Source organism: Coregonus lavaretus, assembly GCF_964263955.1.
Source record: "Coregonus lavaretus genome assembly, chromosome: 14".
In the NCBI taxonomy this organism is placed as follows: Eukaryota; Metazoa; Chordata; class Actinopteri; order Salmoniformes; family Salmonidae; genus Coregonus; species Coregonus lavaretus.
In genome coordinates, this window is record NC_140001.1 from 11,508,948 (window position 1) to 11,531,156 (window position 22,209).

At 40.7% G+C, this 22,209-nt stretch overlaps 1 protein-coding gene across 1 annotated transcript in view; it reads right to left on the bottom strand.

The window, feature by feature from the left end:
• Positions 1–7,497: 7,497 nt before the first annotated feature.
• The window catches only part of LOC311141789 (EGF-like repeat and discoidin I-like domain-containing protein 3), a gene marked incomplete at its 5' end in the record, with an annotated part of 80,369 nt that continues 65,657 nt past the window's right edge, over positions 7,498–22,209 (bottom strand). The window contains one exon of the mRNA XM_084177247.1: positions 7,498–9,907. Coding sequence (XP_084033373.1) covers positions 9,758–9,907 — 150 coding nt within the window. The 3' untranslated portion in view covers positions 7,498–9,757. The remainder of the gene's footprint in view (positions 9,908–22,209) is intronic.

Genomic DNA, 22,209 nt, shown 5'->3' on the forward strand with positions numbered 1-22,209 from the left:
TCAGAGCACCTTACCGATCACTGCACCTGTACACAGCCCATCTGAAATTAGCCCGCCCAACTACCTCATCCCTATATTGTTATTTATTTTGCTCATTTGTACCCCAGTATCTCTATTTGCACATCATCTCTTGCACATCTATCATTCCAGTGTTAATACTAATTGTAATTATTTTGTACTATAGCCTATTTATTGCCTTACCTCCATAACTTGCTACATTTGCACACACTGTATATATATTTTCTGTTGTATTTTTGACTTTATGTTTTGTTTTACCCCATATGTAACTCTGTGTTGTTGTTTTTATCGCACTGCTTTGCTTTATCTTGGCCAGGTCGCAGTTGTAAATGAGAACTTGTTCTCAACTGGCTTACCTGGTTAAATAAAGGTGAAATAAAATAAAAAATAAAAAATAAAATTAATCAGTTTTGTTTTATGTTTTTCTGCCATGCATATTTTGCATTAGGCTATGTATTGTATAACAGCACAATCATCCTTTTAACATCCTTTTTTCCCCCCGGACTTGGCTCATAAGCCTATGCATATGCATAAGCTATAATATGTGTATGGGTGTTAATCGTCACCTTAGAAAGCGCTGTCCATTTTGTTGTGTTAGGCTTTGAAACAACATCCACACCGACCATATTTTCCACTCAGTTTCAACCTGCTGTTGAACTTCTTTCTTCAAATGGATTATCACATTGAGGTGAGTTTTAAAAGCATGATACTATTTTGATGATAAGTGTTTGATGTGATTTTCGATTGCATTTGCATTGTCAGAGGGGTTAGAGGGACAATAGAGCCCTGAGTACCAGGCCATTAGGACCTGGTGGTCGTTAGCATGTTGGGTACTGCCAAAGCATGTTCAGAATGCATAAGAGGAGATTACCATGACTCAACGGTCACATGTAATTTTACGGCGGTCATGACTCATGACTGCCATGTGGCAGTAATATGGTCATTGCAACAGCTCTATTCACACCGTAACATGGGGAGATACGAAATGTTACGAGGTTACATTACACTTCCGAGATCTCCATACAAAAAAAGAGTCCGACAGCAATATCCAGGAATTTCACAGGATCAAGGTAAATGTGTAATTCAATTGTTAAACGCTTAGTATATGATATAACAACAAACAACAGTATCATAATTGTGAGGAAAGAAAGGTAATGTTTTATGTCACACTATTGTTGCCAAATCTGTGAAGACTCCATGCATGAGAAAAGGTTTAAAAATACTGTAGATTTTGATTCAACTCATTAATTATATTGAATGTATCTACCTTTATATCTTAATGTATTCACATGAAGAAAAAAACAAAGCAATTGATTATTAACAGCTGTTACTTTGTAACAGCTCCAAACAGATGTCCACTACAAGAAATGCTCACTGGTACCCTAGGTTATAGAAAGACCCATAATGCCTATCAAAGCTCACGGTAGATCTGGCCTAAATAAGATACAGGAGAGGAGTTTGTCCGGTGATCTCCGAAGCTTTTCGGTAGAATACTTGACTTACTGCAATGTTCCATAGGTACCTGGAATCCCAAATAACATTAGCAACAATTTAATTAGAGAAACGAATGCTGCACACAAGGTTGGCCCAGTTCTGCCAAAGACTCCTCAAAGACTCCACAAACAATATAACGAGAAAGATGTAGTACCGTACGCAAAACCCATGCGCCCACAATTGTGAGTGTGACAAACACAGAGACATGCCGACAAATTAGGTAAGTGTTTACGTCAAAAAAGCTGCTATAAATAACTAGCATTGGTTTCTTAGGAAATTCATGCAGTCCCCTCTTGGAAAAATGCTGACAAGGCCCTTTGATGTTCCTCTTGAGAATTATTTGATTGAATAGCTGTTTGTCCTCACACTCCACTCAATATACAAAGTGATTTTACTGAATGATTGGAAGCATATTATATTCAGTTTTGTGATTTTAACTGTCTAAATATACCTTACATTAGACAATGTTACAGCACAGTGCTCTAGAGATAAAATAAAACTTCAATATGATCCCTGGAACAGCATATGTAAACATATTAAGTGGCAACTGATCTAATTCCCTTGCGCTGTTACATTCAAATGTTATGGATGGCACTCTGGATGAAGGCTAGTTAACTGCATTCATAAAGTAGCGTATACACACAGCAGTCTGGATGAAGGCTAGTTAACTGCATTCATACAGTAGCATATACACACAGCAGTCTGGATGGGGGCTAGTTAACTGCATTCATACAGTAGGATAAACACACAGCAGTCTGGATGGGGGCTAGTTAACTGCATTCATACAGTAGCATATACACACAGCAGTCTGGATGGGGGCTAGTTAACTGCATTCATACAGTAGCATATACACACAGCAGTCTGGATGGAGGCTAGTTAACTGCATTCATACTTTCCACAAAATCTTACTGGCAGTTCTGTTCTATTGTCTGCTCTGAAACCACAATGCAGATGCAAGTACCAAGCCGCTCCGGGATTCAATATCATCACAATAACATAACTTACTCATAAAGCTACCAACACTAGTATCTAATATAGTACAGTCCCATAAAACCAAGGTATCTATCTGTCAGTGATGTCTGTACTTTGGCTCCTCCGGAAGGTGACAGTGAAGGTTACTGTGAACTGCTAAGCTAGCCATCCGCTACTCCCAGATGCTTGTTCAGCCATTTTGCATGAAACTAGGAAATTGATAATTCTGTACCTTATCATCATCAGCAGATTCCATATTTTCCATAGCCATATCTATCTTGACTCAGACACAGAAGCCATAGAGAAGGAAACATTTTAAACCTGTAATCAGTGCTTAAAATCAGATTATGCGTAAATGTAGCTGTCTGTATGAGCTGGAAGCTACCATTGTGGTTCAGCAGTAAATCTCATTAACCTTTTACTGCAGTGGGCTAAATCAGGGTCACACAGAGCGATTATTGGTGTTCTTAAATAAATCTACTTTGAAACTAAAGTATACACCTCACACACATGGTTATGGGCTTAAACAAAAAGAAGACACCTGTACCATGTCAGATATACAGTTGAAATGTATTCCATTTTGAGTTTGCATCCCAATATTACACTTTATATACATCACAGAAGACGGAAATATAACAAAAATGTTTGACATAGAAACACTGGATTTTCATCGTAAAAAAACAAACATCTTTATTAATTATGAAATTATGAAGAATATTAATAACATTCCACACATGAGGCAAAAGATTGCGCTTTTGGTCATTGACTGCAGGAAAGGGCTATGCCAGCCTGGCCATGCAACCTCCATCTCTGTGACATGCGTAATTATATATTTCCTTATGAACACCTCATATAAATACAGCATTTTAAAATGCTACCTATAACACAGCCATGCTCTCTCTTTCCCACTCTATCACACACACACACACACACACGCACGCACCAGTGCATCAATATCTGCATGTAAGACAGTGACTGTAGACCTCTGTTTGAATAACCACTGCTGAAAATCTCCATCATGCCATCTGCACTGCATGGAATATGGAGTGATCAATGTCTTGACATGCCTCATGAGTAGTTCTCTAGATGTCACTAGTAAGGGTGACATGTTCCCGAATGAGGATTCTGCACCCACAGCACCATGTGAAGTCAGCCCTTCATTAGGTTACGCAACAACACAACTTTAACTTTTCTCTGCTATTTATTCTGTGCCTCATCACATAAGTCCCCCTGCCCATCTGACAGAGTCTGTGGGCTCTGCCTTTTAGAACACACGGGAACAGCGGGGGAGACTTCTCTGTCATGCAAGTGCTGTCATTCCTGTTCAGCTGATAATGAGCCACTTCACAGCGTCCCCGGTAGGGGTGGACTAACTCCTGATGGGAACGAGACCTCTAATCTCCATGTCGTTCTGCAAATAGCCTCGCGGAAACAGACAGGACTCCAAATTAAATTCCACCAATCAAGCACACATTTCTGTTCTCAGTACTTAACGTCGAGACTGACCTTGTAACTAGCAGATATTATGTGTCCACTTCATCTTTCAGTCAGGGACACAGTTGGAGAGCAGACAGAGAGACAACAATATTTTGAAATGGGAAATGTCAATGCCTTCCCTATTGAAACCATAACATAATCTTTATCCAGGTTTTATTTTAGGAAAAAATGTATTGACTCCAATACATATTGAGGGAATAAACATTTTCCACAAATCTTTTGTTTGTCTCACTCATTTTGACTAACAGAAAATAGAGCTGGATTATGGCAGGGGATCCAGCTCATATGTAAACGGCTTGAGATGTTTAAAGGAATTGAATTAGTATCTGAGCCATCCCGCTAGTTTTGCATTGGACGTCAACATGGAATTAGAAGTATTCTCCAAACTACCAGCTCACGTCAGAATTAGACTTTCATCCATGTTTCTCAAACGTCAAATTTCGAAGTTGTTCCAAACGTCAAATTTCGAAGTGTTTCAGGTTAAGTTTAGGCATTAACTCAGATCTTTTTAAGGTTAGGCTTAAGTTCAGGCATTAACTCAGATATTTTTAAGGTTAGGCTTAAGTTCAGGCATTAACTCAGATCTTTTTAAGGTTAGGCTTAAGTTCAGGCATTAACTCAGATATTTTTAAGGTTAGGCTTAAGTTCAGGCATTAACTCTGAATGGATAAGATAAGGGTTAAGGTTCGGAATAGGCTTCAAACAAAAATATAAAAAACCTTTGGTATCAGAGGAAGATGCTTACGCTCATCCACCATCCCCCATCCATAGCAAAACTGGAACCTACTTGAAGGTAACAGCACTCACTGTTGCCCCTAGTGGCTGATTTCCACCTCATCTCCGACGTCCTCAGACATGAATGGATGTTGAATACTGACTTGTATCGCGGGTGACCTGGTTGTCCCCAAATGCTTGCGTTTGGAATAATGATGTCTTGTGAAAGCAGATGTGCTTTGCACAGTGAGTGTTTGGTTGTGTTGTAGATTTTCAGTATAGGGCAGCCAGAAACATGTTGTTGGTTGTGTTTGGTTTTTGGTTTTGAGGGGCAACAAGATGACTTTAGTTGACAGGGATGCTTCAGAAATTTCACACTCTACGGATCATGGAAAAGTAACCTGCCATTCTATTCAGGTGTACACACGTCTTTCTCAGTGGTGGTCCTGTTTTGGTAATAAATTACTCCACACTCACTTCCTGTATCTCCAATTAAACTCCAATTTAACTAGAAATCCTACATACAACAATTTACAGTATTGATTATTAAGAGCAATAATCTGTAGTTATGTAAAATATGTACGATTATTTAAGATATTTCACACTTTGGTCACAACTCAGCAGCTGTAGGGCTCCAACTTTATTGACAGAGGGGAAACGTCACGCTGTAGGTAAAAAGCAAAAAGGTCCAAAAGTGGTGTAAATTGAAAGGACAATTCAAACCCAAATACTAAAGAAGAAAAGGAAATGGAATGCTTAATTAAATGGTATGAAAGGACCAGGAATTAGAAACACTGACATTACAATTACATTATGGGTCAGATGACAAACTAAATGGAATTATTTTTGTTGCAAAATTACTGGTTGCTATGAGTGCTCCCTCTGAAACTCCTGCTTTTCTAATGCTATATAATTGTTATGTTTGTGATCCATTTGGACCCACTTATGCTCAATGACAGTTTCAGCATTGTTTGAAGATCTTTGCTATACATATACAGCATGTCTCTTGGAAACGCTTGCCATTGCTATCTAGAACAAGATGCTTATTTGTTTTGGTAATGGGCTTTACATCTATTTAAAGGTGTGAAAACATCACTTAACCTTTTTTTGTCTGAAAGCACTTGCATGCATGGTTACACACACACACACACACACACACACACACACACACACACACACACACACACACACACACACACACACACAGACAGTGTATGTTTGTCTGTATGTGTCTGAGGGCAAGTGAAGGGAAAAGATGTGAGGCTGAGAGCATGTGAGTGTGTCAGAAATGTCAGACCTGGTTACTGTCTAGACAGAGATGCATGGGGTGAACTGACATGGATTGGGAGTCAACGGAGTTGTCAGGACCTGTCTGGGCCATAGGTCCAACTCAGCATGGGGAAGGCACCAGTCACTGAATCAAGGCGATGGAATAAAAGTCTAGCAGGTCTAATTCAAGGTCCTGGTCTGGGTTTGACATTAGTCTTAGGCCTTCCTAAGCACATTTATGTCTAATCGTTGGGTCTGGGGTTCTTTGAATGAAGTGACCTTTATGAATTCCAATTTCCTTCTGTCAGTAAACAGTAGCCTGCTGTACTGACATTTGTCTACTTTTTTCCTTGGTTATTTTTGCACAGCCTTAAGGCAAGATGAAAGGAATGGTACAAAGCATACATATTTTGTATAAGTAGAGATGTGTGAGGACATTGAAGGTAAATTGGTTTCCAAAGACAATACTACCTCTACTCTAAGAAAAACCACACCTTTGATTATGTGCTATACTATTATGTATTACAGTCAAGCAGTTAACAAGGCTGGAACTTGGATAATAACATTGAGGTTGAGCATAAACATTTTTTTTTTTAGGCTTCATTTTATTTACCTCAAATATAAAATAACCTCAATGTTATTATCCAAGTTACAGCCTTGTTGACTGCTTTAGATTCTTACTGTATACATCCATTTGCAATATAACTAAACACAAGGCACGTTGGAGGCATGGCTATGTCTATGCTAGGAATACAAAAAAGGCTGTGTATGCAGTCATTCTCTCAAATCCCTCGATCCATTTGTTTCTAGTCTAAATACCACCAGGAAGCATTCATCCAGAGCCTGTTTACCAGGCTGCAGTTGAAAATCAGGCTGGGGCTCTGCTAAGACACACTCCTCATTCCACCGGGCATCTCCTCTTTTCCGGATCATGCTCTAAAGCAGGGTTTCCCAAACTCGGTCCTGCCCCTGCTTCGACCGCTGCTCCCTTGTACTTGATTTATGAATTAAGGTAACTAATTAGTAAGGAACTCCCCTCACCTGGTTGTCTACGTCTTAATTGAAAGGAAAAACCAAAAACCAGCAGACACTCGGCCTCCATGGAATGAATTTGCCACCCCTGATATAACGGATGGGGAAGGCAGACTAAACAGGTTGTTTTCTAATCAGCTTTTAATTGGTGTGCAACTTCACTCACCTGAGTTACGAGGCAATTATCTCTCCATACGGGATCTCACATAATTTAATCATTACTAGACAGTGCAGTTTCACATTTGGCCTTCGACTCACGTCTTGATCCCCCTGCCACAGCAAAGAGAATGAAGTTGAAAGTGCAATGAAGGAACAAAGCATGGCAGCCTACGGTAAATCAATGAAGGCGACACATTGCAGCACAGCCACGTGTAATCAGACGCTGGGAGAAAGCAGAGCATGATCAGAGAACAAGAGAAGAGTATCATATTAAATGAACAAAGACGGGTAACGTGACACCTTTGCGAGTAAAAAGAAAAGGCAAGCCATTCGATTCACAGACATCATTTTTATTGGTCAAACTGAAAGAGCTCTTGTTTGAAGCAACATATTTTTTCAGCTGTACACAGTATTAGTTTCTGACTCTCCTTCGCAAGCTTGGACTAATCAGCATATAATTGGTACACTTTGCTAGATAGCACTTGATACTCAGACTGAGTAGACACAGAAACACAACATGGACATCCTGGTTCCCCTTCACCAGTTAGCCAAGGTTTTACAATGCAAAATTGTGAGTGCAAAGTAAAGGACCTGTAACATAATGTTATAACAAATAGTGTGATACTGTATCCCTCCTAATACGTCATGCTGCCATATCCATTGGTCAGTAAAAATCCCGTTGTGTGAAAAGTGCACACAGGCAGCCATCTAGAATGATCAATCAAGCAGACAACCTTATGGACACAGGAACAGCTGGACAAGAAATACTAGTAAACAGCTTGATCAAAAGCCAAGATATCAAAAACTTAAATAAAAAACATTATGCCTAGCCAAATACATCCATTATAAAAAGTGAGTTAGTTGCATGACATGATGCTTATGCTGTGTCCATGGATATAAGAAATGTTAGACACTGTTTTACACCAATAACAACTTCACATCCAATGTTGTTCAAACAAAATCGCTCTGTCGTATATGGGTTTCAGGATTATGAACAAAATGCATGGGTCAACTTTATTTTTGGGACGTAATGTCCTAATATCATAAAGATTACTCCAGGGACATTCCGATTGGAAATTGCACAAACTAGGGTAACAGTCAAGTGGCTATTTTCCCAATCATATTGCAAAATATGGGCATAAGTCATTGACTATTCTGGTATTTCTGGTATCATTCAAATATTTTTTTTAGGATAATGATACTTTCAAATGCAACAGTGAAATACAGTGACATACTGAAACAACAACTGATCATTTTCATTGTACATATCAAACAAAGACAGACATGTATATATTCATAAGTTCAAAGTTCTTACTTTTTTTGTGTGAATATGCATGAATAGAAAGATGTTTGTGTGTTGTTGTCATTATGTCTTTTGATATAAAAAATAAAATAAAATAAAGATATTTATGTGATGAGTTTATTTCATTTTATTAATTTAATTGCCATGGTAATGTCTGTAAATGTAAAATATTATATTAAAAGGAGGGCTTATCTTAGAAACAATACAATTGTGAGTATGGATGGGTGACTTCTATCCTGAGCTTTTCAAATTGATTCAAAATGATATTGTAAAGACAGAAAACAACAAGGATTGGACACAAGGATACAAAAGCAGAAAAAATAAACACAACTAAACAAAGTATACAATTCTAGAAATGTGACGTAATTCCAAGTAAATATCTCACAAACAAGAAATTGAAATGCTAATTACATTGAAATAAATGAAAGAAGAGATAAAACGCTGAGAGCATTTGGACCCTTCAATCAGCGAGCCCATCAAGCTCAGTGTCTACACTACAGTACCACGTTTTTGCTTGTTATTCATCTAGCAGATCCGTCACTCTTTAAGCTTTTGCGGTGTGTATCAGAACTATTTAAAATGCACGTAAAAATAGATCCCTAAACCAAAGCGATTGCTCTTAGGGAAGGAGTTTTAAATGATTTGTCATAATATACATTTAATATAATAATTTATGCACCATGCAATTATTTAGTGTTTTACATAAAATACAATGGCATTGTTGTTATTTTTGATTTGCGTTACAATGTCAGTGTCAGCAATGGTAAAAGCCTGGCTTGAAGAAGTGTTATAATCCAAAGTAAAATATCTGTCACTGAAGTATTTAGTTGTGATCGTTGAATGATTTCTTGGATAGTTCCGCTATGAGTTGAAGTGGGGTTAATAATGTCCATTGAAGCATGGTAGACAGGTTTCATGTTGTCTTTGTTAAAAAGTGACACTGTACAGTAGCTTCCATGGCAATACGTTTAAACCAGAGTGTGATTCCCCTCCCCACTCCCCAACCCCTGCCAATCAAATATGTTACACAAGTTAATTCCAAACACGATGGAAAACAATCTGGAGGAAAATAAAAGACATTGACCACAAAAAGAAGAAAAGTAGGACAAGGACAGGTTTAAATCATTGTACAAAAAAACAAACAGCAACCCAACACAACCAAACACGTATTCTTGAAAAATCCATTCAAAATTGATTTCTTTTTACAGGTTGCACAGTTTATATTGAAACACTGGATCTGGGCTAGATGATCCAGTATTAAAGGGGGGAGAGGGGTGGAGGGAGGAGGGGGAGGGGTGGTCACTCTTCCTCTGTGCATCCCAGTAACTCCGCACGCAAAGTGATCCTTCCGTACCACGACCATGGAAGGATCCGGACAAATCGGGCATAGATGGGCGGAGCTATCACGTTCTTTCTGTGCGTGTCATTGTCAAAGTTTCCTTGGAACACCTGCGAAGGGAAGGACAGTGGGAATGACATTAAATGAATGGTGATCTTGAACACCCACACAGATCTCAGCAAGCTTATTAGCATATGTGCCCCTCATTATGCAAACGTAGGGAGATAAGAAAGGATAGCAAGAGCAAAGGTTAGAAGAAGACAAAGAGAGATGGATATGCTGAGTAGGCTACATCATTCTGATGGCTACATTTCCATAACGTCAATGCCCAGAGCGATGGTCAAGACCTGTGATTTGTGGCCATTTGTGGTGTTACTGTAGCAACCTTTTATCATTTGCCTCACGGCAGACCATTCTTGGTGCAGTAGCATCCAACAAAACCCAATAGACAGGCCATTTGCTAAACAACAGCCCAGAAGCAAATGATCAATCTCTCTGCTGATATGTAGTTAAGCGAGCGAGAATAAAATATTCAAATATAAATAACGCATAACGGATGTATTGGGATACACACTGTGTTGTTGATAAATAAAAGCATTGTGTCTTATTGTGGTTAATTGACAGTAGAATTAAATGTAATATGGGTGATATGTACCTACTGGGACCGCTTCATTGAAGGCAGTGATAATTTCAATTAAACAAGCATGATTATGACTATTTAATTGGGATGTAATGGGACTCGTCATTATGTGAAATGTAAAACCAGTGGGCCGGACCCCAGCAGGTGCTGAAGACATTCTGAGTGGTTGACTTTACATTAGCCGATTATGACCCCTAGAAAACCTTCAACCAGACACCTTTCTATGGAAAGCAGGCTTTCTCAGTCCTGTTCCTGGGGCCCCACTGGGGTGCAAAACCTTTTCTTTCCCAGCACCAACACATCTGATTCATTCAACTAATCATGGGCTTGATGATTATGGTTGATGATTAGGTGTTCATGATCAAATACAAAGTCCATTCCTGTGGGTCCCCAGGACCAGGGATATTCAGTCGTGATGTTATGTATGGTTGGAAGGTCTCAAAAGCAAAACACGTTCCGTTTCTGATCTACTTTGACGTATTCTGCTGCATCGTGCACAGGATTCGAGTGAAATAATGACACTTCAGCAAGCCGCACCGCATTTCCACTCAAAGAATCCTGCTCCTTACTGAAGAGAGCAGTGAGAATTACCCTCCCACTGCAAGACACTTCATAGCCACTTCAGGCTGCTCATTTCCCAAAATATTCCACAGATCGCTAACACACACTGAGCTAATTCCCCCTCTAGGGAGGATGTCGTCTCAATGGCTTTTCTGGGGCCCAGGGTATGACCAGCGATAGCACTCATACCAAGTCCTTATCATCAGCCCTGTACAAGCCCTGGGAGAGTATGCTGCTGAAAGCTCTAGAATTACTGCAGTTCTGACTGGGCACAGTGAGTAGGGCATATAAAGCCTCCGCCCAGCTCCCTGCCCTGAACTTAGTCACATTTACTAGCCAGCTACCATCCACCTGAGAGACTGCTGCCCTATGTACATAGTCATTGAACACTGGTAACTTTAATAATGTGTACATGCTGTTTTACCCACTTCGTATGTATAGTATATACTGTATTCTAGTCAAGGCTCATCCTATATAACTACTGCTGTACACACCTTTATTCATATACTATCCATACTGTCTATACACACCATAATATACATATATATTTATATTCCGGACTCTGACATTGTTCGGTCTGATATTTCTTAATTCCTTTCTTTATATGTTTTGGATTTGTGTTTATTGTTTTGTATTGTTAGGTATTACTGCACTGTTGGAGCTAGACACATAAGCATTTTACTGCGCCTGCGATAACATCTGCAAGACAGGTGTATGCAACCAATAAAATGTTATTTCATTTGATTTGGGCCCAGCGTTTTTCCCTGTCAGATCACATGGTCAGGAAAAAACCCTAACTATGATTTAATAGTGTAACAATGGAGAGTTAGAACTGGTTAGAACTGGTTCCATGCCGTTTTGTATGCGTCAATATGGGCCTTGTTATCTTTCATGTTGCTTTTATGTAAAGAATAAGTAGACATTTTATGTAATTCTACACTAGATATGTGGATGTGACCCTTTCGTGCAAATCTCCCATTGACTTCCACACATTATTTGATTCATGACTGTTGGACTGTGCGTCAGATATGAACAACAATACGAACTATATTATTGCATTATGTGCCTCTTAAAATAAGTAAACAAACACTCACTAGAGTCTGTATTTATGTACAATGAATTATGTTGTTTTTTATTGCAATCGGCAAATACATTAACTAAAGATCCCCACACCTCCCTATTCTACAACAAACATATCAGGTTCCTCTCCAAAAACCGCTCCACACTTACTCAGGGGTGTGAATGCCAAAAGTGTGAATTCTTTAAAAAAAAAAAGTGTAATCTCAGATACCTCTCACTCTCAATATGAAGACATTACCATATCTACAAAAAACTAAGAACTAAAAACAGATGCAACTAGTGAGCCCAAAATGGATACTGTTGATGTTTACATCAATACACTGTTTGTGAGGACACATGTAGCCTATCTCTTGGAGGTTGAAGAAAATACAAATTACAAATATTTTCATGTATATTCTATGTGAACTAATTTAACTATCTCAAATGTAAAATATATTTTGATTTGTTTAACACTTTTTCGGTTACTACATGATTCCATATGTTTTCTTTCATAGTTTTGATGTATTCACTATTATTCTACAATGTAAAAAATTGTAAAAATAAAGAAAAACAATTGAATGAGTAGGTGTGTCCACACTTTTGACTGGTACTGTATATTATATGTGAACTAATTTGCCACACATTTTAGAAACTGTTCGTACACAATCCCCCATCAAATGAATCATCCCATTATTATTTAATTAAATAGGTTTAAATGGAGGATTGGAGCAAATATTAATTAGCCTTTGTAAAAACAAAAGTATGAAAACAAGTCAATTAACTTAATTGCCACTCTATTCCTAAATAAAACGAATGTGTGGGAAGTTGGATAAGTCAGGTGGTTATTAGTTAGCTACGTGCTTTAAGTGAGGGCAGGCATAGTAATGATAAGAAACAAATAGTTATTTATTCTAATGAGTTATGATCTCATGGAAGTGTGGTTCCAAATACATGCAGCATTTCAAACAGCAAAGTTCCAGCATCACCAGCATAGCAAACCAACCACTGCAATCACATTTTATTTTGCTGAAACAGAGGAGGTCTTGGTGGAAGCAACCAACACATACGTTATAGACTCAGGACCACACAAGACTCTGATCTGGACCATTAAACCAGTCTGCTTGATGCAGATACAGTGTAGGTCTAAAGTGTACACAATATACTGATGGAGGTATTTAACCCAACAAGGGTGGCAACAGATACAAAACCACCCTACGGTCCCTTGAGTAGCTGTTGGAATGTGTTTAGGTAGAGTGGTTGCAGATTACTGTTGGTGGCAGGGCTAAAGGGGCCCACCCCCTGGATCTCTGGAGGCAGTGCAACACAGGGGGCCTCAAGGGCCCTTATTTGCATGCAGCCTCTGATTGATGGAGAAGCAATATGTTAGGTTTAAAAAACCTACACACATGCACGCACACACACCCACCACTAGGCATGCAAAACATGGACATGCAAGGAATTACTCTCTCTCTCCTCATGTCTCTCCTCATCTGTCTCTCTTCATCTGTCTCTCTCTCCTCCTCCTGTGTCGTTTGGTATTTTTCTCTTGATCATGTCTCTCCTACTCTGGATTCGATTATGAACGTCTTTGGTACTCACACGTCTACTCATACAGCATGCTGAATAGTTGGGGACTAACTCTTCATCCTTCATTATTTTTCATGGTTTCCCTCCCTACAGTTTCTCTCCCCTAGTTCTTTCTCCGACCTCCATTCCACATGAGGCTGGTGAGGGATGGCATAGTGATAATGGCGCCAGAGGAGATGGCTGCCGTTTTACGGGCTCCTAACCAATTGTGCTATTATGTGTGTTTTTTCACGTTATTTGTAACTTATTTTGTACATAATGTTTCTGCCACCGTCTCTTACAACCGAAAATAGCTTCTGGATATCAGGGCAGCAATTATTCACCTCGTACTGGACGAAGATTTTTTCTTCAACGAGTCGGACACAAAGGATTTACATCAGACAACCGACCAGGCCCAAATCCCCGTCATTCGCAGGAGAAAGAGACGGAGATATCGGGGACATAGGTCGGGGTGCCTTGTAAGGATCCGACAGCGAGTGGGTAATCTGCCTCTTCCATCAGTCCTATTAGCCAACGTACAATCATTGGATAACAAAATTGACGAGCTACGATCATGAATATCCTACCAACAGGACATTAAAAACTGTAATATCTTATGTTTCACCGAGTCGTGGCTGAACGACGACATGGATAACATACAGGTAGCGGGTTTCACGCTGCATCGGCAAGATAGAACAACGGCCTCCGGTAAGACAAGGGGTGGTGGTCTGTGTATATTTGTAAACAACAGCTGGTGCACCAAATAAAATATTAAGGAAGTCTCGAGGTTTTGCTCGCCTGAGGTAGAGTATCTCATGATAACCTGTAGACCACACTATTTACCAAGAGAGTTTTCATCTATATTATTAGTAGCTGTCTACTTATCACCAGAAACCGATGCTGGCACTAAGACCGCACTCAATGAGCTGTATAAGGCCATAAGCAAACAGGAAAACGCTCATCCAGCGGCGGCACTCCTAGTGGCCGGGGACTTTAATGCAGGGAAACTTAAATCAGTTTTACGTAATTTCTAACAGCATGTTAAATGTGCAACCAGAGGAAAAATACTCACAGAGACGCATACAAAGCTCTCCCTCGCCCTCCATTTGGCAAATCTGACCATAATTCTATCCTCCTGATTCCTGAAAGCAGGAAGCACCACTGACTCGGTCAATAAAGAAGTGGTCAGATGATGCAGATGCTAAGCAAAAGGACTGTTTTGCTAGCACAGACTGGAATATGTTCCGGAATTCTTCCGATGGCATTGAGGAGTACACCACATCAGTCACTGGCTTCATCAATAAGTGCATTGATGACGACGTCCCCACAGTGACCGTACGTACATACCCCAACCACAAGCCATGGATTACAGGCAACATCTGCACTGAGCTAAACGGTAGAGCTGCCACGTTCAAGGAGTGGGACTCTAACCCGGACGCTTATAAGAAATCCTGCTATGCCCTCTGATGAACCATCAAACAGGCAAAGCGTCAATACAGGACTAAGATTGAATCATACTACACCGGCTCCAATGCTCGTCGGATGTGGCAGGGCTTGCAAACTATTACAGACTACAAAGGGAAGCACTGCCGGGAGCTGCCCAGTGACACGAGCCTACCAGACAAGCTAAATCACTTCTATGCTCGCTTCGAGGCAAGCAACACTGAAGCATGCATCAGAGCAGCAGTTGTTCTGGACGACTGTGTGATCACGCTCTCCGTAGCCGATGTGAGTAAGACCTTTAAACAGGTCAACATTCACAAGGCCCCAGGGCCAGATGGATTACCAAGACACTCCAAGCATACGCTGAACAACTGGCAAGTGTCTTAACTGACATTTTCAACCTGTCCCTGACTGAGTCTGTAATACCAACATGTTTCAAGCAGACCACCGTAGTCCCTGTGCCCAAGAACACTAACGTAACCTGCCTAAATGACTACAGACCCGTAGCACTCATGTCTGTAGCCATGAAGTGCTTTGAAAGGCTGGTCATGGCTCACATCAACACTATGATCCCAGAAATCCTACACCCACTCCAATTTGCATACCGCCCCAACAGATCCACAGATGATGCAATCTCTATTGCACTCCACACTGCCCTTTCCCACCTGGACAGAAGGAACACCTGCGTGAGAATGCTATTCATTGACTACAGCTCTGCATTCAACACCATAGTACCCTCAAATCTCATCACTAAGCTAAGGACCCTGGGACTAAACACCTCCCTCTGCAACTGGATCCTGGACTTCCTGACGGGCCGCCCCCAGGTGGTAAGGGTAGGTAACAACACATCTGCCACGCTGATCCTCAACACGGGGGTCCCACAGGATTCGTGCTCAGTCCCCTCCTGTACTACCTGTTCACCGATGACTGCATGGCCAGGCGCCATCTGTGGATCTGTTGGTGCTGTATGCGTATTAGAGTGGGTCCAGGGTATCTGGGATGATAGTGTTCATGTGAGCCATGACCAGCCTTTAAAAGCATTTCATGGCTATATACGTGAGTGCTACAGGGTCGATAGTCATTTAGACAGGTTACCTTGGCGTTATTGGGCACAGGGACTATGGTTGTCTGCTTGAAACATGTAGGTATTACAAACTGGTTCAGGGAGAGATTGAAAATGTTGGTGAAGACACTTGCCAGCTGGTCAGCCCATGCTCTGAGTACGCGTCCTGGTAATCCATCTGGCACAGCAGCCTTGTAAATGTTAACCTGTTTTAAGGTCACATTGGCCATGAAGAGTGTGATCACACAGTCGTCCGGAACAGCTGGTGCTCTCATGCACAGTTCAGCATTACTAGCCTCGAAGGGCACATAGAAGGTATTCAGCTCATCTGGTAGGCTCGCAACACTAGACAGCTAGTGGCAGGTTTCCCTTTGTAATCCGTGATAGTTTGCAAGCCCTGACTCATCCGAAGTGTCAGAGCAGGTGTAGTAGGATTCAATCTTGGTCCTGTATTGACGCTTTGCCTGTTTGATGGTTCATCGGAGGGCGTAGCGGTATTTCTTATAAGCGTCCGGAATAGTGTCCTGCTCATTGAAGGCGGCAGCTCTAGCCTTTAGCTCAGTGTGGATGTTGCCTATAATCTATGGCTTCTGGTTATGATATGTACAGTGGCTTGCGAAAGTATTCACCCCCCTTGGCATTTTTCCTATTTTTTTGCCTTACAACCTGGAATTAAAATAGATTTTTGGGGGGTTTGTATCATTTGATTTACACAACATGTCTACCACTTTGAAGATGCAAAATATTTTATATAAGGCAAAATATAAGGCACTGTATATACGGTCACTTTGGGGACAACGTCGTCAATGCACTTATTAATGAAGCCGGTGACTGATGCGGTAAACTCCTCAATGAATCGGATGAATCCCGGAACATATTCCAGTCTGTGGTAGCGAAACAGTCATGTAGCTTAGCGTCACTTGTATTTCCTGTTTAAGTTTTTGCTCGTAAGCAGGAATCAGGAGGATAGAGTTAAGGTTAGATTTGCCAAATGGAGTGCGATTTATCCACTCTCTGACATAGTCTCGTCAGGTATCCCGCAGGCCGGCTTCTATAGCGATGGCTCATTCCTTCTTCGGGTGTCGGGGATTTGGGTCTGGTCCACGATAATCAATATGTCTTTCGCCTCCGACTCATTGAAGTAGAAGTCCTCGTCCAAATCGAGGTTAGTGATAGCTGTTCTGATGTCCAGAAGCTCTTTTCGGTCATAGGAAACGATGGCGGAAACATTATGTACAAAACAAGTTAAGATCAGCACAAAAAAAATACACCACATACCTCAATTGGTCAGGAGCCCGTAAAAACGGCCGCCATTCCCTCTCGAATGGAATGGTATAAAACACATGCTAACCATGTGTGTGATGTGTATGATACCATTCCATTCACTCTGTTCCAGCCATTACTATGATCCCTTCCTCCCCAATTAAGGTGCCACCAGTCACCTGTGCTCCATTCTTTCACCCCTATATTGTAACATGGATATCAGGCTTTAGTCATCCCCCACCCCGGGTCTGCAGACAAACACCAACACCCTTAACACTAGAACCACTAAAACAGTCATTTTAACTGCACATGACCCCCTCTGTCCTTGACTTTTCATGAATAAGTCTATATAATACACTGACATTGTTAGAATGTTAATATCACAAACAGAGCTGGAGTTATAACCAGTTTTACCCCGGTGCCCCTTCTCCCAACAGTATGGCCTGCTCCGTTCCTTCTTCCAACAGTTGAAAGTGCCCATCTGATAATCACCCCGATAATTTTTGGTAAGACATTAACTCAATATTGGAGTGTCGTGCTGACAGGGTGCAGTGGAAGTCTTCATTTTACAGAAGGGACTTTGCTCTTGGAGTGTTAACTTGTTAGGTGAAGTGATGAGCAAGCGATTTGAGGTGCAATAGGTATAGATACTCCACTGTGGCTGAGTAAAACAAATCAAATTTCCAGACCATGAATACGGCAATAAGAGTGCAATAGATTGCAATGTTGCTTCTGCTATGTATATATCTAGAAATCCATTATTGTGGACTTTCTTAACTGTTTTCAACTCACTATTGACATTTCTATGACTCCATTTTCTTCTTCTCTCCACAGCAGTGCAATTTGTGACATGTTCCACCTCTTAAAAACAAAGAGTGGTCACATACCATCAAGTTTCGGTGCAGGGAGGCAATTTACAGTAGATTTAATAGAGCAATGCACCAAATATTGAAGCTCATTCTATCATGGAGGAATGTTGGAGAGTAAAAACAATTTTGGAGAAGGGCCCGTATCAAATCTTACAAGTTCTTAAACCGTTCTGTATCGACCTAAAATATTTACCTTTGCTATATATTGTACAGTTGAATTGATTGAAGTTTATTGTGCTCGGAAGAAGAGAACCGGTAGTATCAATTGCAGGAGTGTTGCCACAACGGTAATTTGTCAGACACAAGATACAATAGAGCAATTACAACAGGGAGGCCAGGAAGAACAGAAAAACAGCAATTGATTGAAATATGACAAGGATCTCTCCGGAGCCGTCCAGGGACTTGCACACTGTTAGACTATCTCTATGAAACAAACAGGGTGGAACAAGAGATGTGCAGGACCACTAAAAAAGAACAAACAGTGAGAAAAAGGAGAAGAAAGAGAGAAAAATAGCAGACCTGTGTTCAAATACATGTGTGTTTGATTATTTGTTATTTAAATAATTATGTTCAGTGTATTTTCATATTTTCTAATAATATGACCTGAACCAACTACTTCTATTGAAAGTATTTGAAAGTATTTCCTAATAATTTCCTATAAATAGCCTACTATTAAAAACATATTTGTAATAAATGTTTTTTTCCAAATAAATTATTTAAAATACCAAACAGACTTTTGTTGAAATGCATGGAAGTATTTAAATATTTGTATTTAAAAATACACGTGTCTGTGTATTTGAGTATTTTCAAATACATGCCAATACTTTCCAGGTGTATTTCCAAATACATTCCCATATTCAACTACTTGTCTTTTCAAAGAAACAAATATCAAAAACTTACTTCCAAATGTCTTTGGAAGTAATTGAAATACCGTAAATAGTGTTTGAACCCAGGTCTGGAAAGTATAGTAGTTTACTAACTTGAATGGGTCCAATCTTTATAATGCACAAGTCTCTTGGTATAATACAATAAACAAAGTAAATTATTTTTTCAACAAATATGGTTATCTTTTCTCAAAAACATATTCTGTTTTAAAAGGCAAAAATAGAAAGTAAAGCAATGCATCTCCCTGCCAAAATGAGGGAAGTTGGAAGAAAACCCCAGATGTTTTGGTCTAGTTATTTGACTGGGTTCATACTTAGCACGTCCTGAAACTCTAGATTTCTCCTGCAGCCTCTTAGAGGAGACACACCATGTTCCAAACCTTCTCAAACAAAGACATCAATTAATGTGTCCTCACTTGTCCTCACTGACAGCCTATGAATGACTTCTATGCTACAGAGTGTGATTTTTTTATCTCCCTCTACAATGATTGCTTACTGCCTGTCCTTTCCGGGTGACTGACACTCCCTCTCTCCCTTTTGCTCTAATCTAATGGCCAATAGTTGTGTACTGAATTGTCCATCTCCTTCCGTTCTGCGGCACACCTTTAGTTTGACCCAGGAGCCAGCCTTTCCCCAGCATTGATTTTACTGCCTGAGCCAGTCAAGGGCGTACATTACTGGACGAGCCTGGGGGGACTCAGGGGGATGACCACTGACCATACTTCATTATTTAAAACTGCTGCAGAGCCGAAGAGCGCAGGTCTCCTAGGCCTAGCAAACTCCTGCCCTTATGTAACTTGTGGCAAGCTAGGGGGACACCAGGCAATCTGAGCTCAACCCTGCCTTCATTGGTTCCGCTCAATCAAATTCACATCCGCAAGCCATCCACTTCTTCAAAAGGCGAGGCAATATAGACCCAATCACAGCTAATCTAGACCCTTCAGCATGTGTTTCAGATGTGGTGGTGTACAGAGCACTGCCAAAGGGGGAGGAAACGAGAGCTATTAGTTGTTAATCTTAAACTATGATTGTATTTACGCCATCTAACATGTTATTACCCTCTGACCTGGGGGGAATTGGCAGGTCCACTGGCTAATTAACCCTTTGGCACCTAAGTGGAACACCAGTACACATGAATCAATTACTTCTGTGCTTGATTGCCCCCATCAACGTACTCTGCAAATATTGGCAAATAGGAAACCGCAGTGAGATTGGTGGGCTGCTGCGAAGAGGGTGTTACTGTATCACTGAATGTGTACATTTTTGTGAGTGCAAGTGAGATTATTTGCATGTTGACAAGTCTGCTTGTGTTAAATCAATGTGTGAGTGAGTCAGTGTTTCCATGTGTTAGTGTATACAGTGAGGGAAAAAAGTATTTGATCCCCTGCTGATTTTGTACGTTTGCCCACTGACAAAGAAATTATCAGTCTATAATTTTAATGGTAGGTTTATTTGAACAGTGAGAGTCGGAATAACAACAAAAAAATCCAGAAAAACGCATGTCAAAAATGTTATAAATTGATTTGCATTTTAATGAGGGAAATAAGTATTTGACCCCTCTGCAAAACATGACTTAGTACTTGGTGGCAAAACCCTTGTTGGCAATTACAGAGGTCAGACGTTTCTTGGAGTTGGCCACCAGGTTTGCACACATCTCAGGAGGGATTTTGGCCCACTCCTCTTTGCAGATCTTCTCCAAGTCATTAAGGTTTCGAGGCTGACGTTTGGCAACTCGAACCTTCAGCTCCCTCCACAGATTTTCTATGGGATTAAGGTCTGGAGACTGGCTAGGCCACTCCAGGACCTTAATGTGCTTCTTCTTGAGCCACTCCTTTGTTGCCTTGGCCGTGTGTTTTGGGTCATTGTCATGCTGGAATACCCACTCACGACCCATTTTCAATGCCCTGGCTGAGGGAAGGAGGTTCTCAACCAAGATAAGACAGTACATGGCCCCGTCCATCGTCCCTTTGATGCGGTGAAGTTGTCCTGTCCCCTTAGCAGAAAAACAACCCCAAAGCATAATGTTTCCACCTCCATGTTTGAAGGTGGGGATAGTGTTCTTGGGGTCATAGGCAGCATTCCTCCTCCTCCAAACATGGCGAGTTGAGTTGATGCCAAAGAGCTCGATTTTGGTCTCATCTGACCACAACACTTTCACCCAGTTCTCCTCTGAATCATTCAGATGTTCATTGGCAAACTTCAGACGGGCATGTATATGTGCTTTCTTGAGCAGGGGGACCTTGCGGGCGCTGCAGGATTTCAGTCCTTCACGGCGTAGTGTGTTACCAATTGTTTTCTTGGTGACTATGGTCCCAGCTGCCTTGAGATCATTGACAAGATCCTCCCGTGTAGTTCTGGGCTGATTCGTCACCGTTCTCATGATCATTGCATGGAGCCCCAGGCCGAGGGAGATTGACAGTTCTTTTGTGTTTCTTCCATTTGCAAATAATCGCACCAACTGTTGTCACCTTCTCACCAAGCTGTTTGGCGATGGTCTTGTAGCCCATTCCAGCCTTGTGTAGGTCTACAATCTTGTCCCTGACATCCTTGGAGAGCTCTTTGGTCTTGGCCATGGTGGAAAGTTTGGAATCTGATTGATTGATTGCTTCTGTGGACAGGTGTCTTTTCTACAGGTAACAAGCTGAGATTAGGAGCATTCCCTTTAAGAGTGTGCTCCTAATCTCAGGTCATTACCTGTATAAATGACACCTGGGAGCCAGAAATCTTTCTGATTGAGAGGGGGTCAAATACTTATTTTCCTCATTAAAATGCAAATCAATTTATAACATTTTTGACATGCGTTTTTCTGGATTTTTGTTGTTGTTATTCTGTCTCTCACTGTTCAAATAAACCTACCATTAAAATTATAGATTGATCATTTCTTTGTCAGTGGGCAAACGTACAAAATCAGCAGGGGATCAAATACTTTTTTCCCTCACTGTAAAGGAGGGTGTGTGTTCCTGTGTGAATTTCAGTCTGCATTTGTTTGATAGATAGATAACGAGGGAATTTATGGTTTATAAATACAGGCAACATCTAAGTGAGTGACAGCCAGTGTGTCCCC